We start from the raw sequence: 20,897 nt of genomic DNA, 5'->3' as shown, positions 1-20,897 counted from the left end.
TCGATAAAATAAATGATGTTTCACCACGGCACTTATGAAGAAGTATTTAAATCATCTTAAATTGACATTCATTTCCCTCTTGTTTTCAGAGAGCTGGCCAGTCTGTTTTGAAGTCAATCGTACTCCATCTTGAACAGTAAAAAAATAATATACATATTCCAGATGGTATTTTCCTTGCATATGAAATTCTATTAAGTTTATAGATCATGGAAGCGAGCGTATCTAGAAGGCAGGAAACTGCTGAGCCACGGAACGGTGATAACAGCTTTGCCCAGTTGCCTCCCGTGAAGAACTACACTGAAGCACAGCATGATTTAACCTCACAGATAAACTGAAAACAATGTCTACAGTAGCATATGTTTGACCAAGGAACCCAATCACGCCCAGGAAAATTGGTCCAACTCTAAATTAAACAGAGAATTTGCAAGAGCCCACATAATGGGATAAGATAGGATATATTATAAAACTTACATAGTGCTGTCCCCCAGCTCTTCATACAGGTTGTTGGTGGCAGCAACCACTGATTTGCCAGTAGGGAGGGTCATTTGTATCCGGGCAGTTTTAGCACACTCCGCCTGTCTCCTTTAGTCGTACCATGGAGAAATATTCAACCAAGTTACGTTAAATTACAGCGTCAGCAAATTCAAAGAGGACACTGCTACATTATAAATGCACACATAAATAAATATCTTGGCACACAGTGGCACCCCAATATACTCAAAGAAACCAATTGTTGCCGGGACATTTCTTATATATTGCCTCCGACTGCAGTGTATAAAAACAGGCTATGCACTATTCATTTGTTTTAGGTTTCGTTGACTTCCCTGATCCCAATCATTGACTTTGAAAACATGTTCGAGCCACTGAAATATCACATGAATACACATTAGACATGGAAAAATGTGTAGAATTGCACAAGAATAAGCTTTAAACCTGAAACATTTTCTCTCTGCCAACCAGAGGGGAATGAACGGTGAGGGGAATGAACGGTTTGTGTCATGAACAGTGTTTGTGCCCATGGAAACAGATGTGGCGCACACAGCGGGGGTGTGTGGGAGGTTGCTCGTTCTAATATTTCTATATTTGGGATTTGTGTGTATTGTTAGATATTACTGCACTGTTGCAGCTAGGAACATTAGCATTTCGCTACACCCGCGATAACGTCTGCTAAATATGTATATGCGACCAATAAAATTGGATTTGATGATTTTAATACTCACTCTTTGAATCTGTTGACAATGGAAGAAAGAGGAGAAAGAAAGAGAAGGATGTTGGTAATAGCGAGGGGCAAATTACAGACACAATGCTTCATTGTCTTTTAATACAAAAAGAGAGAGATTGAAAGAATTCTCTGTAGACTAAGCCACTTTCCTGAAGCTGAGACACTGATGAAGATGACACACAATTATTTTCTCATCTGTTTCATGTCTAGCCCTGAAATCGTGATGGCTGTCAGTCTAGCCCTGAAATCGTGATGGCTGTCAGTCTAGCCCTGAAATCGTGATGGCTGTCAGTCTAGCCCTGAAATCGTGATGGCTGTCAGTCTAGCCCTGAAATCGTGATGGCTGTCAGTCTAGCCCCGAAATCGTGATGGCTGTCAGTCTAGCCCTGAAATCGTGATGGGTAGCAGTCTAGCCATTTGCTGCTCGGTATGGTTCGCAGGCTCAGAGCAGAGGGAGAAAATCTCCCCCAAACCGCAACAATCAGTCTGCAGTGTTTATCTGCTCTGACATTAATTAATGTGCTTTCACGCTGTATAAATAGACGATTATGCCGGCTCTCAAAGGCGTTTCCATGGTGAATTGTGGAGAGAAAGCTTGCTTCCTCCTAAAACGATGGGCATTAGGGACAGCCTCTGAGGACTAGAAAGCAGGTAACGTGTTGTCTAAACAACTGTGTCTGCACCTCTGTGTCTGTCTGGCACCTCTGTGTCTGTCTGGCACCTCTGTGTCTGTCTGGCACCTCTGTGTCTGTCTGGCACCTCTGTGTCTGTCTGGCACCTCTGTGTCTGTCTGCACCTCTGTGTCTGTCTGGCACCTCTGTGTCTGTCTGGCACCTCTGTGTCTGTCTGCACCTCTGTGTCTGTCTGCACCAGTACTTGTGCATTGTGGCCTATTCATACAATTCCCATTTGACCCAAAATGTACTTCCAATAAAGCATTTGAACTGTTTTTTCTACACACTGCCTGTAGGTGATGATGACGATGATGATGGCGGGGATGCAGCAGAGGATGATGATGACGGCGAGGGCGAGCAGCGCCCCCTCTGTGTAGCCCACGGTCTGCACGGCCTTCTTCACGCTGGTCACCACGACAGGGGAGCGTATCTCCAGGATCCTCCCTCCTCGGCCCAGGTACGGCTGGAACTCCTTGTTGATGTCCAGCAGCTTCCCATCCAGAAACCTTGGATGGAAACAGAGATTACATGCAGTATAGTTACACACACACACGGTCATCATCATCATCATCACTATCACATCATTATCATCACCACCATCATCACTATCATAACTATCATCACTAACATCATCATCACTATCACATCATTATCATCACCATCATCACTATCATCACTATCATCATCATCACTATCACATCATTATCATCACCACCATCATCACTATCATCACTATCATCACTATCATCATCATCACTATCACATCATTATCATCATCATCACTATCATCACTATCATCATCATCACTATCATCACTATCATCACTATCATCATCATCACCATCATCATCATCACTATCACATCATTATCATCACCACCATCATCACTATCATCATCATCATCATCATCCTCATCATCATCATCACTATCATCATCACTATCAACATCACTATCATCATCATCACTATCATCATCATCACTATCATCATCACCATCATCATCACTATCATCATCATCATCACTATCACCATCATCATCATCACCACCATCATCATTATCATCATCACCATCAGTCAAAGGGCCTGGAGTTTTTCCTGATCACCTGACCAGGCCTTAGTTATAGTTAAGTGTTCAGGAAAAAACAAATGTCTCCAGTCATATACCAATTATGTGCATGAGAAAATCATTATGATATATCCATCAGTTACATCTAAGAGCAAACAATGGAACACAGAGTGCAACACTCTACTCCCTGTAATGGCCGGAAGCCTAAATGACAGGTGTGGGTACACACTGTTTCACAATTATGTTGTCATTGTTCACTAGGTCCATTTGTCACTCTGTGGAGCTGAAAGAGGCAGAGGGCGGTTAGATGACCACTGAGCCTGCTGTGGAGTGTGTAGGAAGCAGTACAGAGCGGTGGCTCAGCCGGTTGTCAGCCAGTTGAATGGCAGAACCGGGGCTGCTGTCGTACGAGGGCATGCGTTTGGCTCTCTAATGAGGGCCTGACTGCAGGGTGACAGGGAACAAAACAACTCTGGTGAGTGGTGACATCCCCCCTCTGTCTGTCACTGGGTAAACACCTGCTCCACAGGGATGGCGTATCTAGATACTACAGAGGGTGGCCCTAAGGGGCAATCACTTTAGTTATAAACTGTTTTGTCCCTCAGGGACACCGTAGTGACTTTCTTCTCACTTGAACAGCTCTTGGCGTGAAACGGCCCTGTTGGTCAGAGGGTCGATAGCATACACCATCAGGTCTGACTTGGAGTAGTCCTCCTGCTCGAAGCCGTCGCCAAACCGCCGCGGTCCTATGGACTCCACCACCACTTTGGCCCCTGGAATCTGGTCCTGCACATAGCGCTCCAGGACCCTGCAGAGGGAGAGGAAGCAATCATCAGGTGATTTGTATAGAAACAAGGTAATAGCAGGATCTAGGGGGAAATGTTCAACGGTGATTTACACTGGGTACAAAACGTTATGCTCTTTCCATGACATAGACTGACCAGGTGAATCCAGGTGAAAGCTATGATCCCTTATTGATGTCACTTGTTAAATCCACTTCAATCAGTGTAGATGAAGGGGAGGAGACATGTTAAAGAAGGATTTATAATTCTCGAGACAATTGAGACATGGATTGTGTATGTGTGCCATTCAGAGGGTGAATAGACAAGACAAAAGGTTGAAATGCCTTTGAACAGGGCATGGTAGTAGCTGCCAGGCGCACCGGTTAAGTGTGTCAAGAACTGCAACGCTTCTGGGTTTTTCACGCTAAACAGTTACCCGTGTGTATCAAGAATGGTTTTGGATTGCAATGCAAAGCCAAACGTGGTGCTCCGTCTCCAAAATCGAAGTATCTACAATAGTATCAGTTCAAAGAAAATATCCTTGTGTGCATCTGAAATGGTACCCTGTTCACTATAAAGTGCACTACGCCCTATACCCGAATAGGGTTCTGGTCAAAAGTAGTGCACTATATTGGAAATAGTGTTCCCTTTCAGAGACAACCCTTGTCTGGCGATGGGCCTCTGCAGCCCTCTGAGCTCCGAGGGAAGACACAGTAGGTGTTGAGCCAATTACCTGGGAAACGCCAAAGAGGACGGCATGACAGAACTGAGACCAGATGGATGTCTCTCCCCTTGGGAGTGGGAAAACACTGATGAACTAGGTGGCTCCACAGCTGGGGCCGTAGCCCTGGGAGAGAAAGTGGAGAGACCTAGGATGACACCCAGTCAGAGAAAGTCCATCAGGAGGACTGATACTGGTTGATTGTCAGTAGGAGGATACGTTGGGTGACGGACAGGTGTATAGTAGCAGTACAGCTAATACACGCAAGCTCACACACATATGCCGGAATTCACACACGCGCAGACACACGCCCCACCTCACAGGAACAGGAGACAGCTATAGAGCCACTGGCACTTTTCCTCTTTTGCAATTTAGATTCAGAGAGAAGTTAGACTTCTACTGATGATAACAATACCAATGGCTAAGAAGTAAGCTCAAGACAAGAAGGGAACCATTGGGGAGTGGCTGTCTGAAGTGTATGACAGAGCTCCGATAGACCTGAGGAGGCAGGTAGGGAGAGGCTCGAATGGAAACTGAAGGAAGGCTCGCAGTGCCTGACACTTTCATTTGAGCAGCCGTCACACAGTGGGACACCTTTTCATCTCGGTAGAAGGCGACGATCAAATCAACTTTGAATCATGCAGCCCCCTCAAACACCTGCACGCCTGGGAAAGGGCCAAATGCAAGTGTTACTGAAATGAGTCACTTGCATATGAAGTTTAGGAGACAGCTATGAGCACAGTCGCGACTCGAATGTTAAAAGACGGACGCAATAGCCTCCTTAAGTGAATTATAATAGATTAGAGATCTTCTACGTTACCGGAGGAGCTTGTCCTTGTTTTGTTCCACCACTGTAGGAGCAACGTTGGAGACCACCACCTGCATATCCAGCAGATTCACCACGGATACCTGGGAAACAGGGTTCAATCAGATGATCAATGCGGCAGACACAAAACCAGTATCTATTCCCCTCCCCTCCCTAACTTCTACAAAATGAGCTTTCATTTTGGAAAGCAGGCTAAACCACACAGGAACTCTCCCTGTAGTTTGGCAGGAAGGTCCCTTTATACAGTCCCCATGAAATTAAGCTTCCCGTTAGAATTAGATTAATTTAGCCCCAGCGTGGCTCCTCTCGTTCAGGCAAGGCTCTGACCCAGCCAGCCCCTTATTTCATTAAGGGCAACGGGAGGAATAGGCAGCACAAGGCTGTAATGTATAATCAATGGTCCCCATATGCCCTGGGACAGTTCAATTTGCAACAAACTGGGAAGCGGCCAGCACGGAAGGAACACACATTCATCTACTCTCTCAGGGATAGCTAGCCTATACTATCTACCACAAGGATGGCACCGGACACAGATCATTGATTAGCTGGAGTATCACTACTGTGTCTTTTTACAAATGCAATTCCTATGGGAAGCTTTGAATGTGTATTTTGGGAGGAGAGGAGGGGTATGTACTGCCAGTGTAAACCTGTGGAGTGGAAGTATTGTGGATATTGACATACTTAAATTTCCATAAGCTAGAATTGTTCATAGCTGGCATGGAGTATGAAAAACTAGGCGGGACTGATGGAACTTGAACTGAGCATTGAACAAAAGACTCAGAGACCAAACCAATGGCTTTTCACGGAGGGAAACGCACAGAACATAGAACTAGAGTTACTAGAATGGGAATCTCCATTTAATTCAATGGGAACAGGACAAACACTCACCACCACTTCTGCCTTGTTGCTCAGTCCCCCCTGGCCGTAATTGTCAGTGGCGACCACTTCAAACTTGAAGTAAGACCGGCGCATGTTCCTGTACATAATGGCAGTCTTGATGACACCGGTGTAGGGCTCGATGACAAAGCCGTCCTTGCCGTTGGTGGTGGGGGGGATAACGAGCCTGTACTGCATGGAGCTGTAATTCCCTGTGTCCTTGTCCAGGGCCTGAGACACAGACACAGACACACACACAGACAGAGTCAAAGCATTCAAGAGGTTCAAACACAGCAGCGTCAACAACCCCAACAACCATACAACATCAAGATCCCAATCAGCTCATCCACTGAAAATACAAAGGGCACAGAATTGTTTTATTGTTTGAAGTGGTTGTAGTTCTCCATTCTTGCTGTAGGTGGAGTCTTTGAGCCGCGAGCCACTCTCTCTTTAACAGGGACACAGCTGACTTCAGCGGTTGCCTTGTTGCTCTGCAGTGACGTTGATTTATTAGACCTCTTTTGTTTTTTACGACTGAGACTGAGTGTTAAGGAGCAGAGACAGCACTGTGCCCTGCCCAGCTGGAGTCATTCACACTAATGAGATATTTTCAATATTCTGCAACTCATTTGTATCTCACACTATACTGTACAGTATACTTGTATAAGTAAATGTTCACTGGTAAAAGAATCCACCCCCTGGGTTAGTTAATGGTGAGACCAGACCAGGAAAAAAGATACCAGTGTATGAATGCAGTGTGAAAATGTGGCACAAAGACTGCACCAAGCAAGCAGAGAGAGAGAGGACAGCCTTTGACTGTGTTATGAAAGCAACCCTGGCTTGTTAGAAACTGAGGTTCTGATTTGAGGCTGATTTGCTGCGAAATTGGATTTGTTCTTTGCAGAGATTCCGCTCTGTTTTCCTATCTGTACAGGAACACAAACACATTCCGTCAAGAGTGACTTGTTTTGTGTTCAAATATACTAATTATGAGATCAATCACAGACAATGTGTGTCACTCAGAAGACAAGTTCTTATTTATTTCTACAGTGCCGACGCTCCTGTGTGACACAGTAGCAAACATCCCTTCTGCCCCTCCCTCTCTCCATTCTACCCTTTCTTCAGGTTTGGCCACCACTCCATCAGGGTTTAAATGCCCTCTTTCTTACAAAACTATTTAAAGAAGGATTTAAAAGTAGATTAGTCTAATCTTGGGGATGCTGAGCAGCTTTTACAGAGATCCATATTCAGATCTGCTACGAATGTCCTATTAGTAAAGCAACAGGGAATAGGTATGAATACTAAAGACGAAGATACTGACCCCGACTGTGAGTGAAACACCTGGGAGGTGGAATGTTACCATTAGGAGTTGGAACCAGTGGGTACAGTATGTCAGCTCAGGAAATCTTTGACCCAGTAATTACCTCCTGGTCTAAAAGATCTCTTTTGAGAATCTTGACAAACCCGTTTGTGACTGTGTTCTACACTAGCCTGAAGGGAGCCACAACAGTCGAGCGGAGCAAAAACAGTCCAATGGAGCAACAACAGTCCAATGGAGCAACAACAGTCGAAGGGACCAAAAACAGTCGAATGGAGCAACAACAGTCCAATGGAGCAACAACAGTCGAATGGAGCAACAACAGTCCAATGGAGCAACAACAGTCGAAGGGAGCAACAACAGTCGAAGGGAGCAACAACAGTCGAAGGGAGCAACAACAGTCAAATGGAGCAACAACAGTCGAAGGGAGAAACAACAGTCGAAGGGAGAAACAACAGTCGAATGGAGCAACAACAGTCGAAGGGAGCAACAACAGTCGAAGGGAGCAACAACAGTCGAAGGGAGCAACAACAGTCAAATGGAGCAACAACAGTCGAAGGGAGCAACAACAGTCGAAGGGAGCAACAACAGTCGAAGGGAGAAACAACAGTCGAAGGGAGCAACAACAGTCGAAGGGAGCAACAACAGTCGAAGGGAGCAACAACAGTCGAAGGGAGCAACAACAGTCGAAGGGAGCAACAACAGTCGAAGGGAGCAACAACAGTCGAAGGGAGCAACAACAGTCGAAGGGAGCAACAACAGTCCAATGGAGCAACAACAGTCGAAGGGAGCAACAACAGTCAAATGGAGCAACAACAGTCGAAGGGAGCAACAACAGTCGAAGGGAGCAACAACAGTCGAGCGGAGCAACAACAGTCCAACGGAGCAACAACAGTCGAAGGGACCAAAAACAGTTGAATGGAGCAACAACAGTCCAATGGAGCAACAACAGTCCAATGGAGCAACAACAGTCGAAGGGAGAAACAACAGTCGAAGGGAGCAACAACAGTCGAAGGGAGCAACAACAGTCAAATGGAGCAACAACAGTCGAAGGGAGAAACAACAGTCGAAGGGAGAAACAACAGTCGAAGGGAGCAACAACAGTCGAAGGGAGCAACAACAGTCAAATGGAGCAACAACAGTCAAAGGGAGAAACAACAGTCGAAGGGAGAAACAACAGTCAAATGGAGCAACAACAGTCGAAGGGACCAAAAACAGTCCAATGGAGCAACAACAGTCCAATGGAGCAACAACAGTCCAATGGAGCAACAACAGTCCAATGGAGCAACAACAGTCGAAGGGAGCAACAACAGTCGAAGGGAGCAACAACAGTCGAAGGGAGCAACAACAGTCAAATGGAGCAACAACAGTCGAAGGGAGAAACAACAGTCGAAGGGAGCAACAACAGTCGAAGGGAGCAACAACAGTCGAAGGGAGCAACAACAGTCAAATGGAGCAACAACAGTCGAAGGGGGAAACAACAGTCGAAGGGAGAAACAACAGTCGAAGGGAGCAACAACAGTCGAAGGGAGCAACAACAGTCGAAGGGAGCAACAACAGTCGAAGGGAGCAACAACAGTCGAAGGGAGCAACAACAGTCGAAGGGAGCAACAACAGTCGAAGGGAGCAACAACAGTCCAATGGAGCAACAACAGTCCAATGGAGCAACAACAGTCCAATGGAGCAACAACAGTCGAAGGGAGCAACAACAGTCGAAGGGAGCAACAACAGTCGAAGGGAGAAACAACAGTCGAAGGGAGCAACAACAGTCGAAGGGAGCAACAACAGTCGAAGGGAGCAACAACAGTCGAAGGGAGCAACAACAGTCAAATGGAGCAACAACAGTCGAAGGGAGAAACAACAGTCGAAGGGAGAAACAACAGTCGAAGGGAGAAACAACAGTCGAAGGGAGAAACAACAGTCGAAGGGAGAAACAACAGTCGAAGGGAGAAACAACAGTCGAAGGGAACAACAACAGTCAAATGGAGCAACAATAGTCGAATGGAGCAATAACAGTCGAAGAGAGCAACAACAGTCGAACAACAGTCGAAGGGAGCAACAACAGTCGAAGGGAGCAACAACAGTCGAAGGGAGCACAGCGAGGGAGCAACAACAGTCGAAGGGAGCAACAACAGTCAAATGGAGCAACAACAGTCAAATGGAGCAACAACAGTCGAATGGAGCAACAACAGTCGAAGGGAGAAACAACAGTTGAAGGGAGCAACAACAGTCGAACAACAGTCGAAGGGAGCAACAACAGTCGAAGGGAGCAACAACAGTCGAAGGGAGCAACAACAGTCAAATGGAGCAACAACAGTCGAAGGGAGCAACAACAGTCGAAGGGAGCAACAACAGTCGAAGGGAGCAACAACAGTCGAAGGGAGCAACAACAGTCGAAGGGAGCAACAACAGTCGAAGGGAGCAACAACAGTCGAAGGGAGCAACAACAGTCAAATGGAGCAACAACAGTCAAATGGAGCAACAACAGTCGAAGGGAGAAACAACAGTTGAAGGGAGCAACAACAGTCGAACAACAGTCGAAGGGAGCAACAATAGTCGAAGGGAGCAACAACAGTCGAAGGGAGCAACAACAGTCAAATGGAGCAACAACAGTCGAAGGGAGCAACAACAGTCGAAGGGAGCAACAACAGTCGAAGGGAGCAACAACAGTCGAAGGGAGCAACAACAGCCAAATGGAACAACAACAGTCCAATGGAGCAACAACAGTCCAATGGAGCAACAACAGTCCAATGGAGCAACAACAGTCGAAGGGAGCAACAACAGTCGAAGGGAGCAACAACAGTCAAATGGAGCAACAACAGTCGAAGGGAGAAACAACAGTCGAAGGGAGCAACAACAGTCGAAGGGAGCAACAACAGTCGAAGGGAGCAACAACAGTCAAATGGAGCAACAACAGTCGAAGGGGGAAACAACAGTCGAAGGGAGAAACAACAGTTGAAGGGAGCAACAACAGTCGAACAACAGTCGAAGGGAGCAACAACAGTCGAAGGGAGCAACAACAGTCGAAGGGAGCAACAACAGTCGAACAACAGTCGAAGGGAGCAACAACAGTCGAAGGGAGCAACAACAGTCGAAGGGAGCAACAACAGTCAAATGGAGCAACAACAGTCGAAGGGAGAAACAACAGTCGAAGGGAGCAACAACAGTCGAAGGGAGCAACAACAGTCGAAGGGAGCAACAACAGTCGAAGGGAGCAACAACAGTCGAAGGGAGCAACAACAGTCAAATGGAGCAACAACAGTCGAAGGGGGAAACAACAGTCGAAGGGAGAAACAACAGTCGAAGGGAGCAACAACAGTCGAAGGGAGCAACAACAGTCGAAGGGAGCAACAACAGTCCAATGGAGCAACAACAGTCCAATGGAGCAACAACAGTCCAATGGAGCAACAACAGTCGAAGGGAGCAACAACAGTCGAAGGGAGCAACAACAGTCGAAGGGAGAAACAACAGTCGAAGGGAGAAACAACAGTCGAAGGGAGCAACAACAGTCGAAGGGAGCAACAACAGTCGAAGGGAGCAACAACAGTCGAAGGGAGCAACAACAGTCGAAGGGAGCAACAACAGTCGAAGGGAGAAACAACAGTCGAAGGGAGAAACAACAGTCGAAGGGAGAAACAACAGTCGAAGGGAGAAACAACAGTCGAAGGGAGAAACAACAGTCGAAGGGAGAAACAACAGTCGAAGGGAACAACAACAGTCAAATGGAGCAACAATAGTCGAATGGAGCAATAACAGTCGAAGGGAGCAACAACAGTCGAACAACAGTCGAAGGGAGCAACAACAGTCGAAGGGAGCAACAACAGTCGAAGGGAGCAACAACAGTCGAAGGGAGCAACAACAGTCAAATGGAGCAACAACAGTCAAATGGAGCAACAACAGTCGAATGGAGCAACAACAGTCGAAGGGAGAAACAACAGTTGAAGGGAGCAACAACAGTCGAACAACAGTCGAAGGGAGCAACAACAGTCGAAGGGAGCAACAACAGTCAAATGGAGCAACAACAGTCGAAGGGAGCAACAACAGTCGAAGGGAGCAACAACAGTCGAAGGGAGCAACAACAGTCGAAGGGAGCAACAACAGTCGAAGGGAGCAACAACAGTCAAATGGAGCAACAACAGTCGAAGGGAGAAACAACAGTTGAAGGGAGCAACAACAGTCGAACAACAGTCGAAGGGAGCAACAATAGTCGAAGGGAGCAACAACAGTCGAAGGGAGCAACAACAGTCAAATGGAGCAACAACAGTCGAAGGGAGCAACAACAGTCGAAGGGAGCAACAACAGTCGAAGGGAGCAACAACAGCCAAATGGAACAACAACAGTCAAATGGAGCAACAACAGTCGAAGGGAGAAACAACAGTCGAATGGAGCAACAACAGTCGAATGTAGCAACAACAGTCAAATGGAGCAACAACAGTCGAATGGAGCAACAACAGTCGAATGGAGCAACAACCCTCCTCACTCCTGAACCAACACTTGCACTTGACAACCCCACCCCTGATAGCTACTTTATTGAGGAAAAGTGTACTTACTATGCCTATGATATGTGGTTGTCCCACCTAGCTATCTTAAGATGAATGCACTATTGGAAAGATGAAGGCAGGAAGACAGGCAGGCAGACAGAGAGGGAGACAGGCCGGCAGGGAGACAGACAAGGAGACAGGAAGACAGGCAGGTAGACAGACAGGGAGACAGGCCGGCAGGGAGACAGGCCGGCAGGGAGACAGGCAGGCAGAGAGACAGGCAGGGAGACAGGCAGGGAGACAGGCAGGGAGACAGGCCGGCAGGGAGACAGGCAGGGAGACAGACCGGCAGGGAGACAGGCAGGGAGACAGGCAGGGAGACAGACCGGCAGGGAGAAAGACCAGCAGGGAAACAGGCAGGGAGACAGGCATATAGACAAACAGGGAGACAAACAGGGAGACAGACCGGCACGGAGACACAAACATCAGACAAACACCAGAGAAAACAGCATGCATATCTGAATAAAAAGTAGTCTTGCTACGGCTCATCATTCTGAAACAACGATGCAAATGACACACACACACACACACACACACACACACACACACACACACACACACACACACACACACACACACACACACACACACAGTCTCAGCACACTCCCAACAGGTGTCACAGTGGCTTTAGCAACAATGGCGCGAAGAACTAACAACAACACGCCCCGGTGCACACAGGGGATAATTCCCTTTCACACAGGACTTTGCAACATGCTATTGATAGATGTGTGGAGATATTATGTGAGAACCTCTACGGCCTGGGTATTCTAAGTATTGTCAGAGATTTTATGTGAGAGGCTATACGGCCTGGGTATTCTAAGTATTGTCAGAGATTTTATGTGAGAGGCTATACGGCCTGGGTATTCTAAGTATTGTCAGAGATTTTATGTGAGAGGCTATACGGCCTGGGTATTCTAAGTATTGTCAGAGATTTTATGTGAGAACCTCTACGGCCTGGGTATTCTAAGTAATGTCAGAGATTTTATGTGAGAACCTCTACGGCCTGGGTATTCTAAGTATTGTCAGAGATTTTATGTGAGAGGCTCTACGGCCTGGGTATTCTAAGTATTGTCAGAGGTGTCTGCAAGTCTGAGATGGTTGACCTCCAGCTGGTCATGCATTATCAACACGAGTCAACTACAACTACAAAACTCTGCATTTCAAATGCAAACACAGATAATCGGTCAACCGGACACATTTTGGCTGGTTGCATCGTGAGGAGGAGTGATCGTAGTTTGATCGTTCCATTTCAGAAAATTTGCATTTTTTGAAAATAATGAATTGTCCTCTTTCGACACCAATTGCACTATTTAGAAGTTGTCCACGTTGTGTAAGAAAGGAGCTTGGTGTACCTGGACTTGTAGTACAGAAGTGAATGTCTTGGCATCCTCGGCCACTCCTCCCAGGTACAAGGGTTTGGTAAAGACAGGAGAGTGATCATTCTCATCCAGAACATCAATGAACACCCTCGCTGTGTTGGCTGCAGAGGAGAAAGAAAAAAATAATAAAAAATGACCCCAAAGGCTAATCTGAATGTAATTTGAATTGAATAGAAAACGAGAACTCTAAACAGTCAAATGTGCATCATATACATTTCACTGCCAATACAATGATTTAGACGTTTGACTAAAATACTACAGCACTGCACTGAGGTTTGTCATTTCTCATAGTAAAATGCCAGGCCACATCCTGAAGGGCTACAAATACGCAGAGGGACCCGCCAAATAAAATGTCTTACATCATCTGACAAAATGCTCTGGGGCTGACCAGTGGGACAGACCAGGGGGACAGACCAGGGGGACAGACCAGGGGGACAGACCAGGGGGACAGGCCAGGGGGACAGACCAAGGGGACAGACCAGGGGGACAGACCAGGGGGACAGACCAGGGGGACAGACCAGGGGGACAGGCCAGGGTGACAGGCCAGGAGTACAGACCATGGGGACAGACCAGGGGGACAGACCAGGGGGACAGTAGAGTCAGCACCTTTCTCGTCTACCCCTGCCAGAATGTCCAATGTTACAGCGGATGACAACACTAAACGAGCAACAGCAGGAGAGTACTTACAGCTGCATTGCAACACACACCTGGGTATTTCTATAAACTAGGATACCAGTGAGGATAAGTCATTTATAATAACTGGAGTGAAATCAGTGGAATGGTATCAAATACATCCAACACATGGTTTCCAGGTGTTTGATGCCATCCCATGTGCTCTGTTCAGCAGCCTCCACTGTTCTCATGGTGTCTTGATGGGTTTGTCCAAAATCATGTGACATAAAATGTCCTTTTCTGTCCTTGCATTTATGGCAGTGTAAGTTGTTGTTGTTGTATCATATATTAAGCATGAATCAGTTAAATTAGACATTGAATTTGAACCCTGTATGAATCCTGGATCTAGCTGACGGACAGTTGTTTTGTGGAGAGATCTCAGAAATGCAGTGTAACTACGTACTTAACATTTCGTGCATAAGGAATGAAACAGTTTTCATGGACACACAAATCACATATTTTACAATGTAATAATAATATGATTACCAATTCATTGGCAAGGTCTAAAAAATGTATTATAAAACACTTTTTGCATGCTTGCACCCCCCGCATAATCAGTGCTGTGGCTCGAATCAATTCAACCAAGTGTCTTCATAATACAGTGATGATGTCACCTCCATAGCCAAACGCAGTGAGGAGTACCCATCCACTCTCTGCAGCCATTTACCACGCTACCTCCTCCAGCGGACTGAATCAAACAACATCAATAGCCCCCCCACCCCCCCATGATGAAACTTCCACGACATCTCAAATATAGCTGCCAGGCCTGCTTCAATGGAATGAGGACTTAATCTATTGCTAGTGGGTGTCTTTGTCATGTTTGCTGCTGCCCCCTCTCAGTCTCTCAGCCCCCTCTCAGCCTCCTCTCAGCCTTTCAGCCTCTCAGCCCCCTCTCCGCCCCCTCTCCGCCCCCTCTCAGTCCCCTCTCCGCCCCCTCTCAGCCGCCTCTCAGCCGCCTCTCAGCCTCCTCTCAGCCTCCTCTCAGCCTCCTCTCAGCCTTTCAGCCTCCTCTCAGCCCCCTCTCAGTCCCCTCTCAGTCCCATCTCAGCCTCCTCTCAGCCTCTCAGCCCCCTCTCAGTCCCCTCTCAGCCCCGTCTCAGCCCCCTCTCCTCCCCCTCTCCGCCTCTCAGCCGCCTCTCAGCCTCCTCTCAGCCTCCTCTCAGCCTCCTCTCAGCCTCCTCTCAGCCCCCTCTCAGTCCCCTCTCAGTCCCCTCTCAGCCTCCTCTCAGCCTCTCAGCCCCCTCTCAGCCCCCTCTCAGTCCCCTCTCAGCCCCGTCTCAGCCCCCTCTCCTCCCCCTCTCCGCCTCTCAGCCCCCTCTCCGCCTCTCCGGCCCCTCTCCGCCTCTCAGCCCCCTCTCAGACTCTCAGCCCCCTCTCAGCCCCCTCTCAGCCACCTCTCAGCCTCTCAGCCCCCTCTCAGTCTCTCAGCCCCCTCTCAGCCCCCTCTCAGCCCCCTCTCAGTCTCTCAGCCCCCTCTCAGCCTCTCAGCCCCCTCTCAGTCTCTCAGCCCCCTCTCAGTCTCTCAGCCCCCTCTCAGTCCCCTCTCAGCCCCGTCTCAGCCCCCTCTCCTCCCCCTCTCCGCCTCTCAGCCCCCTCTCCGCCCCCTCTCCGCCTCTCCGCCCCCTCTCAGCCCCGTCTCAGCCCCCTCTCCTCCCCCTCTCCGCCTCTCAGCCCCCTCTCCGCCTCTCCGCCCCCTCTCCGCCTCTCAGCCCCCTCTCAGACTCTCAGCCCCCTCTCAGCCCCCTCTCCGCCCCCTCTCCCCCTCTCAGCCCCCTCTCAGCCACCTCTCAGCCTCTCAGCCCCCTCTCAGTCTCTCAGCCCCCTCTCAGCCCCCTCTCAGCCCCCTCTCAGCCACCTCTCAGACTCTCAGCCCCCTCTCAGTCTCTCAGCCCCCTCTCAGCCTCTCAGCCCCCTCTCAGTCTCTCAGCCCCCTCTCAGTCTCTCAGCCCCCTCTCAGCCCCCTCTCAGCCACCTCTCAGACTCTCAGCCCCCTCTCAGTCTCTCAGCCCCCTCTCAGTCTCTCAGCCCCCTCTCAGTCTCTCAGCCCCCTCTCAGCTTGAGTGGCCTGGATACAGTATATTTGTCAATTTAGTTGAGTATAGAAAAACATTCTGAATCTAATTCTAATTGTAATCTGGGTAGAACATACAGCAGTGACCAAATCTCTACAAGCCTTTTATTCTAGAATCGACTAAGTTGGCATTTAGATATAAGTGGTTGACAGCGCTATTGTAATCAAATTGATTTGAGTGATTGCTTCTGTATATGGAGGAGACATGATGAGATTGTCCAGAAAGGAATGTTTTTAAAGAAATCTGTCACATTTAACAGTAACTGTTAAATCAAATGTCTCGTCCTCCGCAGCAACTCAGCATGAATTTGACTAATCAGAAAACTAAATATCGTGAAAGGATGAGGCATGCTTTTAAGTATTTTGGAAAAAGCTAAGATGGGAAATAATTTACAGACAAATGCCAGATAAACATTTCTGTTACAAGTGAGAAAAACAGAGAGACGGCAGAAACAAAGATTTGAATTTAAATTACTCCTCAAATTAAGGTTGTAAAAAGCTTTTTTGGTCAACCATTGCCTTCCGTTTTTAAGTCTTTCTGAGGCCATTAACCCAGAAGCTACAGAAGGCTTTTAGCCCTGGTCAAAAGCAATGCCCTATATAAGAAAACAGGGTGCCATTTTCTAAGTGACAGTTTGAATGATAGGCAGGCGTACTCTTGGAGGGCGCTCGGAGATTGGACTCGGCCAAACCCATGGAGTCAGCCTCCACTCTGAGGCTGTAGCTGCCGTTGGTCTCATAGTCCAGCGGCTTGGCCGTAGAGATCACCCCGGTGTTGTTGTTGAGCCTGAACACACCTATTAGACGATGAAAACATAGTCATTTAATACTGTATCAGTCCCTGGGTAGAATGACAAGTCTATTCACCTCCCCAAATCCCACTGTGTGTGGCGTCACGTGTTGAGGCACGACACCAGAAAGAAATGACACTAGACTGGAGAATCACTTAGTCACTCATTGATTTTGTGTAAGGCATAATTGATGCACATGCACAGCAGGAACGCACCGAAGAGCATAGCTAGAACTCATCTCGCTCCCCTTTATTTTCAGACCTACAATTAAGTCCTCCCAGTACGCCATGAACCTTGAATTCAACAACAATGAATCTTCCTGGTGCTTCTTCATTGAATCTAATGAGAGTTAAAAGTGAAGCCAATTCCCTTTGTTTCCAAATGACTAAATGCTTCAGATGTAGTTGAATGCAAGGCTCAGTATTGGGATGCAATTTCATCTTTTCACACTCTGAGAGGCATGAGCCCAGGTTTTAATCACAGTGAGGGACGATGGGAGAATGGACGGGTCTAATCATCCCTCAGGGCGCTTTTACATGGCAGTAACTCTGTCATGACCGGGGCACGCACACATACACACACACTTTGGGTGCTGTCTCTCTCTGGGCAGATGACTGACTAGAGCCATAGAAGAGCCGTATAGAGGTATATAGAGCTGTACAGAGCCGTATATAGCCATATAGAACTGAATAGAGCCGTATAGAGGCGAATAGAGGCGAATAGAGGCGTATAAAGGCGTATAGAGCCGTAGAGAGGTGTATAGAGCCGTATAGAGGTGTATAGAGCCGTATAAAGCCGTAGAGAGGTGTATAGAGGCGAACAGAGCCGTATAGAGGCGTATCGAGCCGTATAAAGCCGTAGAGAGGTGTATAGAGGCGTATAGAGGCGCATAGAGGCGTATAGAGCCGTAGAGAGCCGCATAGAGCCGTATAGAGGCGTATAGAGCCGTATAAAGCCGTAAAGAGCCGCATAGAGCCGCATAGAGGCGTATAGAGCCGTATAAAGCCGTATAAAGGCGTATAGAGGTGTATAGAGGTGTATAGAGCCGTATAAAGCCGTATAAAGGCGTATAGAGGCGTATAGAGGTGTATAGAGGCGTATAGAGCCGTATAAAGGCGTATAGAGCCGTATAGAGGCGTATAGAGCCGTATAAAGGCGTATAGAGGTGTATAGAGGCGTATAGAGCCGTATAAAGCCGTATAGAGCCGTATAGAGGTGTATAGAGGCGTATAGAGCCGTATAGAGGTGTATAGAGGCGCATAGAGCCGCATAGAGCCGTACTTAGCTGCATAGACCCGTATAGAGCCGTATAGAGCAGTATAGAGATGTATGTATGGCTCTGTGAGTGACCTCTGAGGGTCCTTACTACTTCATGTTAATAGTGTGTCAGAATAAAAAACTGGGACTATTACAACATGACCTCTGGAACTAGGTCAAAGGCACAGTGTAGGTTAGAGTCTGTTACTACTCACCTCCCTCGTTGCCCTCCACTATGGAGTAGACAATCGTTTGATTGACAGCTGCAGCCAGTATGACACCGACCAGCTTCCCCACCTTAGCCTTCTCACTCACAGGGGGAAATCTGGAAGAAAACACACACACACAGTATATGAGACACACCGATGAGACACACACACACGACACATAGGATGAGATACTCAGATGAGACACACACACAGAGTAGATGAGATACACAGATGAGACACACAACACAGTAGATGAGATACACAGATGAGACACACACACACACACACAGAGTAGACGAGAGACACATATGAGACACACCGATGACACACACACACACACCCACACACACACCCACAGACCCACACACACACACACACACACACACACACACACACACAGAGTAGATGAGATACACAGATGAGACACACACAACACACAACACATAGATGAGAGACACATATGAGACACACACACACAGAAGATGAGATACACAGATGAGACACACACACACAGAAGATGAGATACACAGATGAGACACACACACACAGTAGATGAGATACACAGATGAGACACACACACACACAGTAGATGAGATACACAGATGAGACACACACACACACACACACACACACACACACACACACACACACACTAATGGAGACCTACTGACTGGTGCACCAATATATAATTTTTTTTACCACATTCTCCCAAGCCACATGCTAGCTAATGATCTCTCCCAGCTCTATGTAGACTGCAGTATAATCCACATTCCAATACCACGGTGCTGTTCATACTAATACCACAGAAGGAAAGGGTGCACAATCTCTTGAGGTCCTTGAGGGCCACAAACACTGTGTTTTCATATTTTGCCATTTCATCAGCAACTCGCTTCATCTTGGGAAACCAGATGTGTGAACTTTCTGGCTAATTCAAAACCATTAGAATCAACAGAGAGAGAGCGAGGAGTAATCAACAGCAGGACTGTGGTCCTTGAGGAACAGAGTTTTACTATGCTTTTCTCAGACTTAAAGCTCTATCTGATGTATGTGTAAGTGAGTAATGCGACCAGTAATATTTGATTTGAAGTACTGTAGTTGAAACAAAAAAGAAGAAAAAATACCCAAATTATAGACTGAGGAGTTAGAAGAATAGACGGAGGAGTTAGAAGAATAGACTGAGGAGTTAGAAGAATAGACGGAGGAGTTAGAAGAATAGACGGAGGAGTTAGAAGAATAGACGGAGGAGTTAGAAGAATAGACTGAGGAGTTAGAAGAATAGACGGAGGAGTTAGAAGAATAGACGGAGGAGATAGAAGAATAGACGGAGGTGTTAGAAGAATAGACTGAGGAGATAGAAGAATAGACGGAGGAGTTAGAAGAATAGACGGAGGAGTTAGAAGAATAGACGGAGGAGTTAGAAGAATAGACGGAGGAGTTAGAAGAATAGACGGAGGAGTTAGAAGAATAGACGGAGGAGTTAGAAGAATAGACGGAGGAGTTAGAAGAATAGACTGAGGAGTTAGAAGAATAGACGGAGGAGTTAGAAGAATAGACGGAGGAGTTAGAAGAATAGACGGAGGAGTTAGAAGAATAGACGGAGGAGTTAGAAGAATAGACGGAGGAGATAGAAGAATAGACAGAGAAGTTAGAAGAATAGACGGAGGAGTTAGAAGAATAGACGGAGGAGTTAGAAGAATAGACAGAGGAGTTAGAAGAATAGACGGAGGAGTTAGGAGAATAGACGGAGGAGATAGAAGAATAGACAGAGAAGTTAGAAGAATAGACGGAGGAGTTAGAAGAATAGACGGAGGAGTTAGAAGAATAGACTGAGGAGTTAGAAGAATAGACTGAGGAGTTAGAAGAATAGACGGAGGAGTTAGAATAGACGGAGGAGTTAGAAGAATAGACTGAGGAGTTAGAAGAATAGACGGAGGAGTTAGAAGAATAGACTGAGGAGTTAGAAGAATAGACGGAGGGGTTAGAATAGACGGAGGAGTTAGAAGAATAGACGGAGGAGTTAGAAGAATAGACGGAGGAGTTAGAAGAATAGACGGAGGAGTTAGAAGAATAGACGGAGGAGTTAGAAGAATAGACTGAGGAGTTAGAAGAATAGACTGAGGAGTTAGAAGAATAGACGGAGGAGTTAGAAGAATAGACTGAGGAGTTAGAAGAATAGACGGAGGAGTTAGAAGAATAGACGGAGGAGTTAGAAGAATAGACTGAGGAGTTAGAAGAATAGACGGAGGAGTTAGAAGAATAGACTGAGGAGTTAGAAGAATAGACGGAGGAGTTAGAATAGACGGAGGAGTTAGAAGAATAGACGGAGGAGTTAGAAGAATAGACGGAGGAGTTAGAAGAATAGACGGAGGAGTTAGAAGAATAGACGGAGGAGTTAGAAGAATAGACGGAGGAGTTAGAATAGACGGAGGAGTTAGAATAGACAGAGGAGTTAGAAGAATAGACGGAGGAGTTAGAAGAATAGACGGAGGAGTT

At 47.0% G+C, this 20,897-nt stretch overlaps 1 protein-coding gene across 4 annotated transcripts in view; it reads right to left on the bottom strand.

The window, feature by feature from the left end:
• LOC115156999 (protocadherin-15) overlaps positions 1-20,897 on the bottom strand; it is a 329,145-nt gene that overhangs the window by 25,290 nt on the left and 282,958 nt on the right. For all 4 annotated transcript variants that reach the window (XR_003868374.1, XM_029704842.1, XM_029704851.1 and 1 more), the window contains exons 25-33: positions 18,411-18,520; positions 16,804-16,944; positions 13,378-13,505; positions 6,179-6,397; positions 5,285-5,373; positions 3,593-3,769; positions 2,184-2,402; positions 1,221-1,229; positions 472-582 (exon numbers count right to left, since the gene is read on the bottom strand). Coding sequence is in view for 3 of the 4 variants with exons in the window: in XM_029704842.1 (XP_029560702.1) it covers positions 472-582; positions 1,221-1,229; positions 2,184-2,402; positions 3,593-3,769; positions 5,285-5,373; positions 6,179-6,397; positions 13,378-13,505; positions 16,804-16,944; positions 18,411-18,520 (1,203 nt within the window). In the remaining variant the exon portion in view is untranslated. The remainder of the gene's footprint in view (positions 1-471; positions 583-1,220; positions 1,230-2,183; positions 2,403-3,592; positions 3,770-5,284; positions 5,374-6,178; positions 6,398-13,377; positions 13,506-16,803; positions 16,945-18,410; positions 18,521-20,897) is intronic.

The sequence above is a fragment of the Salmo trutta genome, chromosome 2 (assembly GCF_901001165.1).
Source record: "Salmo trutta chromosome 2, fSalTru1.1, whole genome shotgun sequence".
NCBI classification, from domain to species: domain Eukaryota; kingdom Metazoa; phylum Chordata; class Actinopteri; order Salmoniformes; family Salmonidae; genus Salmo; species Salmo trutta.
The sequence above is the reverse complement of the archived record's forward strand: the minus strand, read 5'-3'. Positions and strand labels throughout refer to the sequence as shown.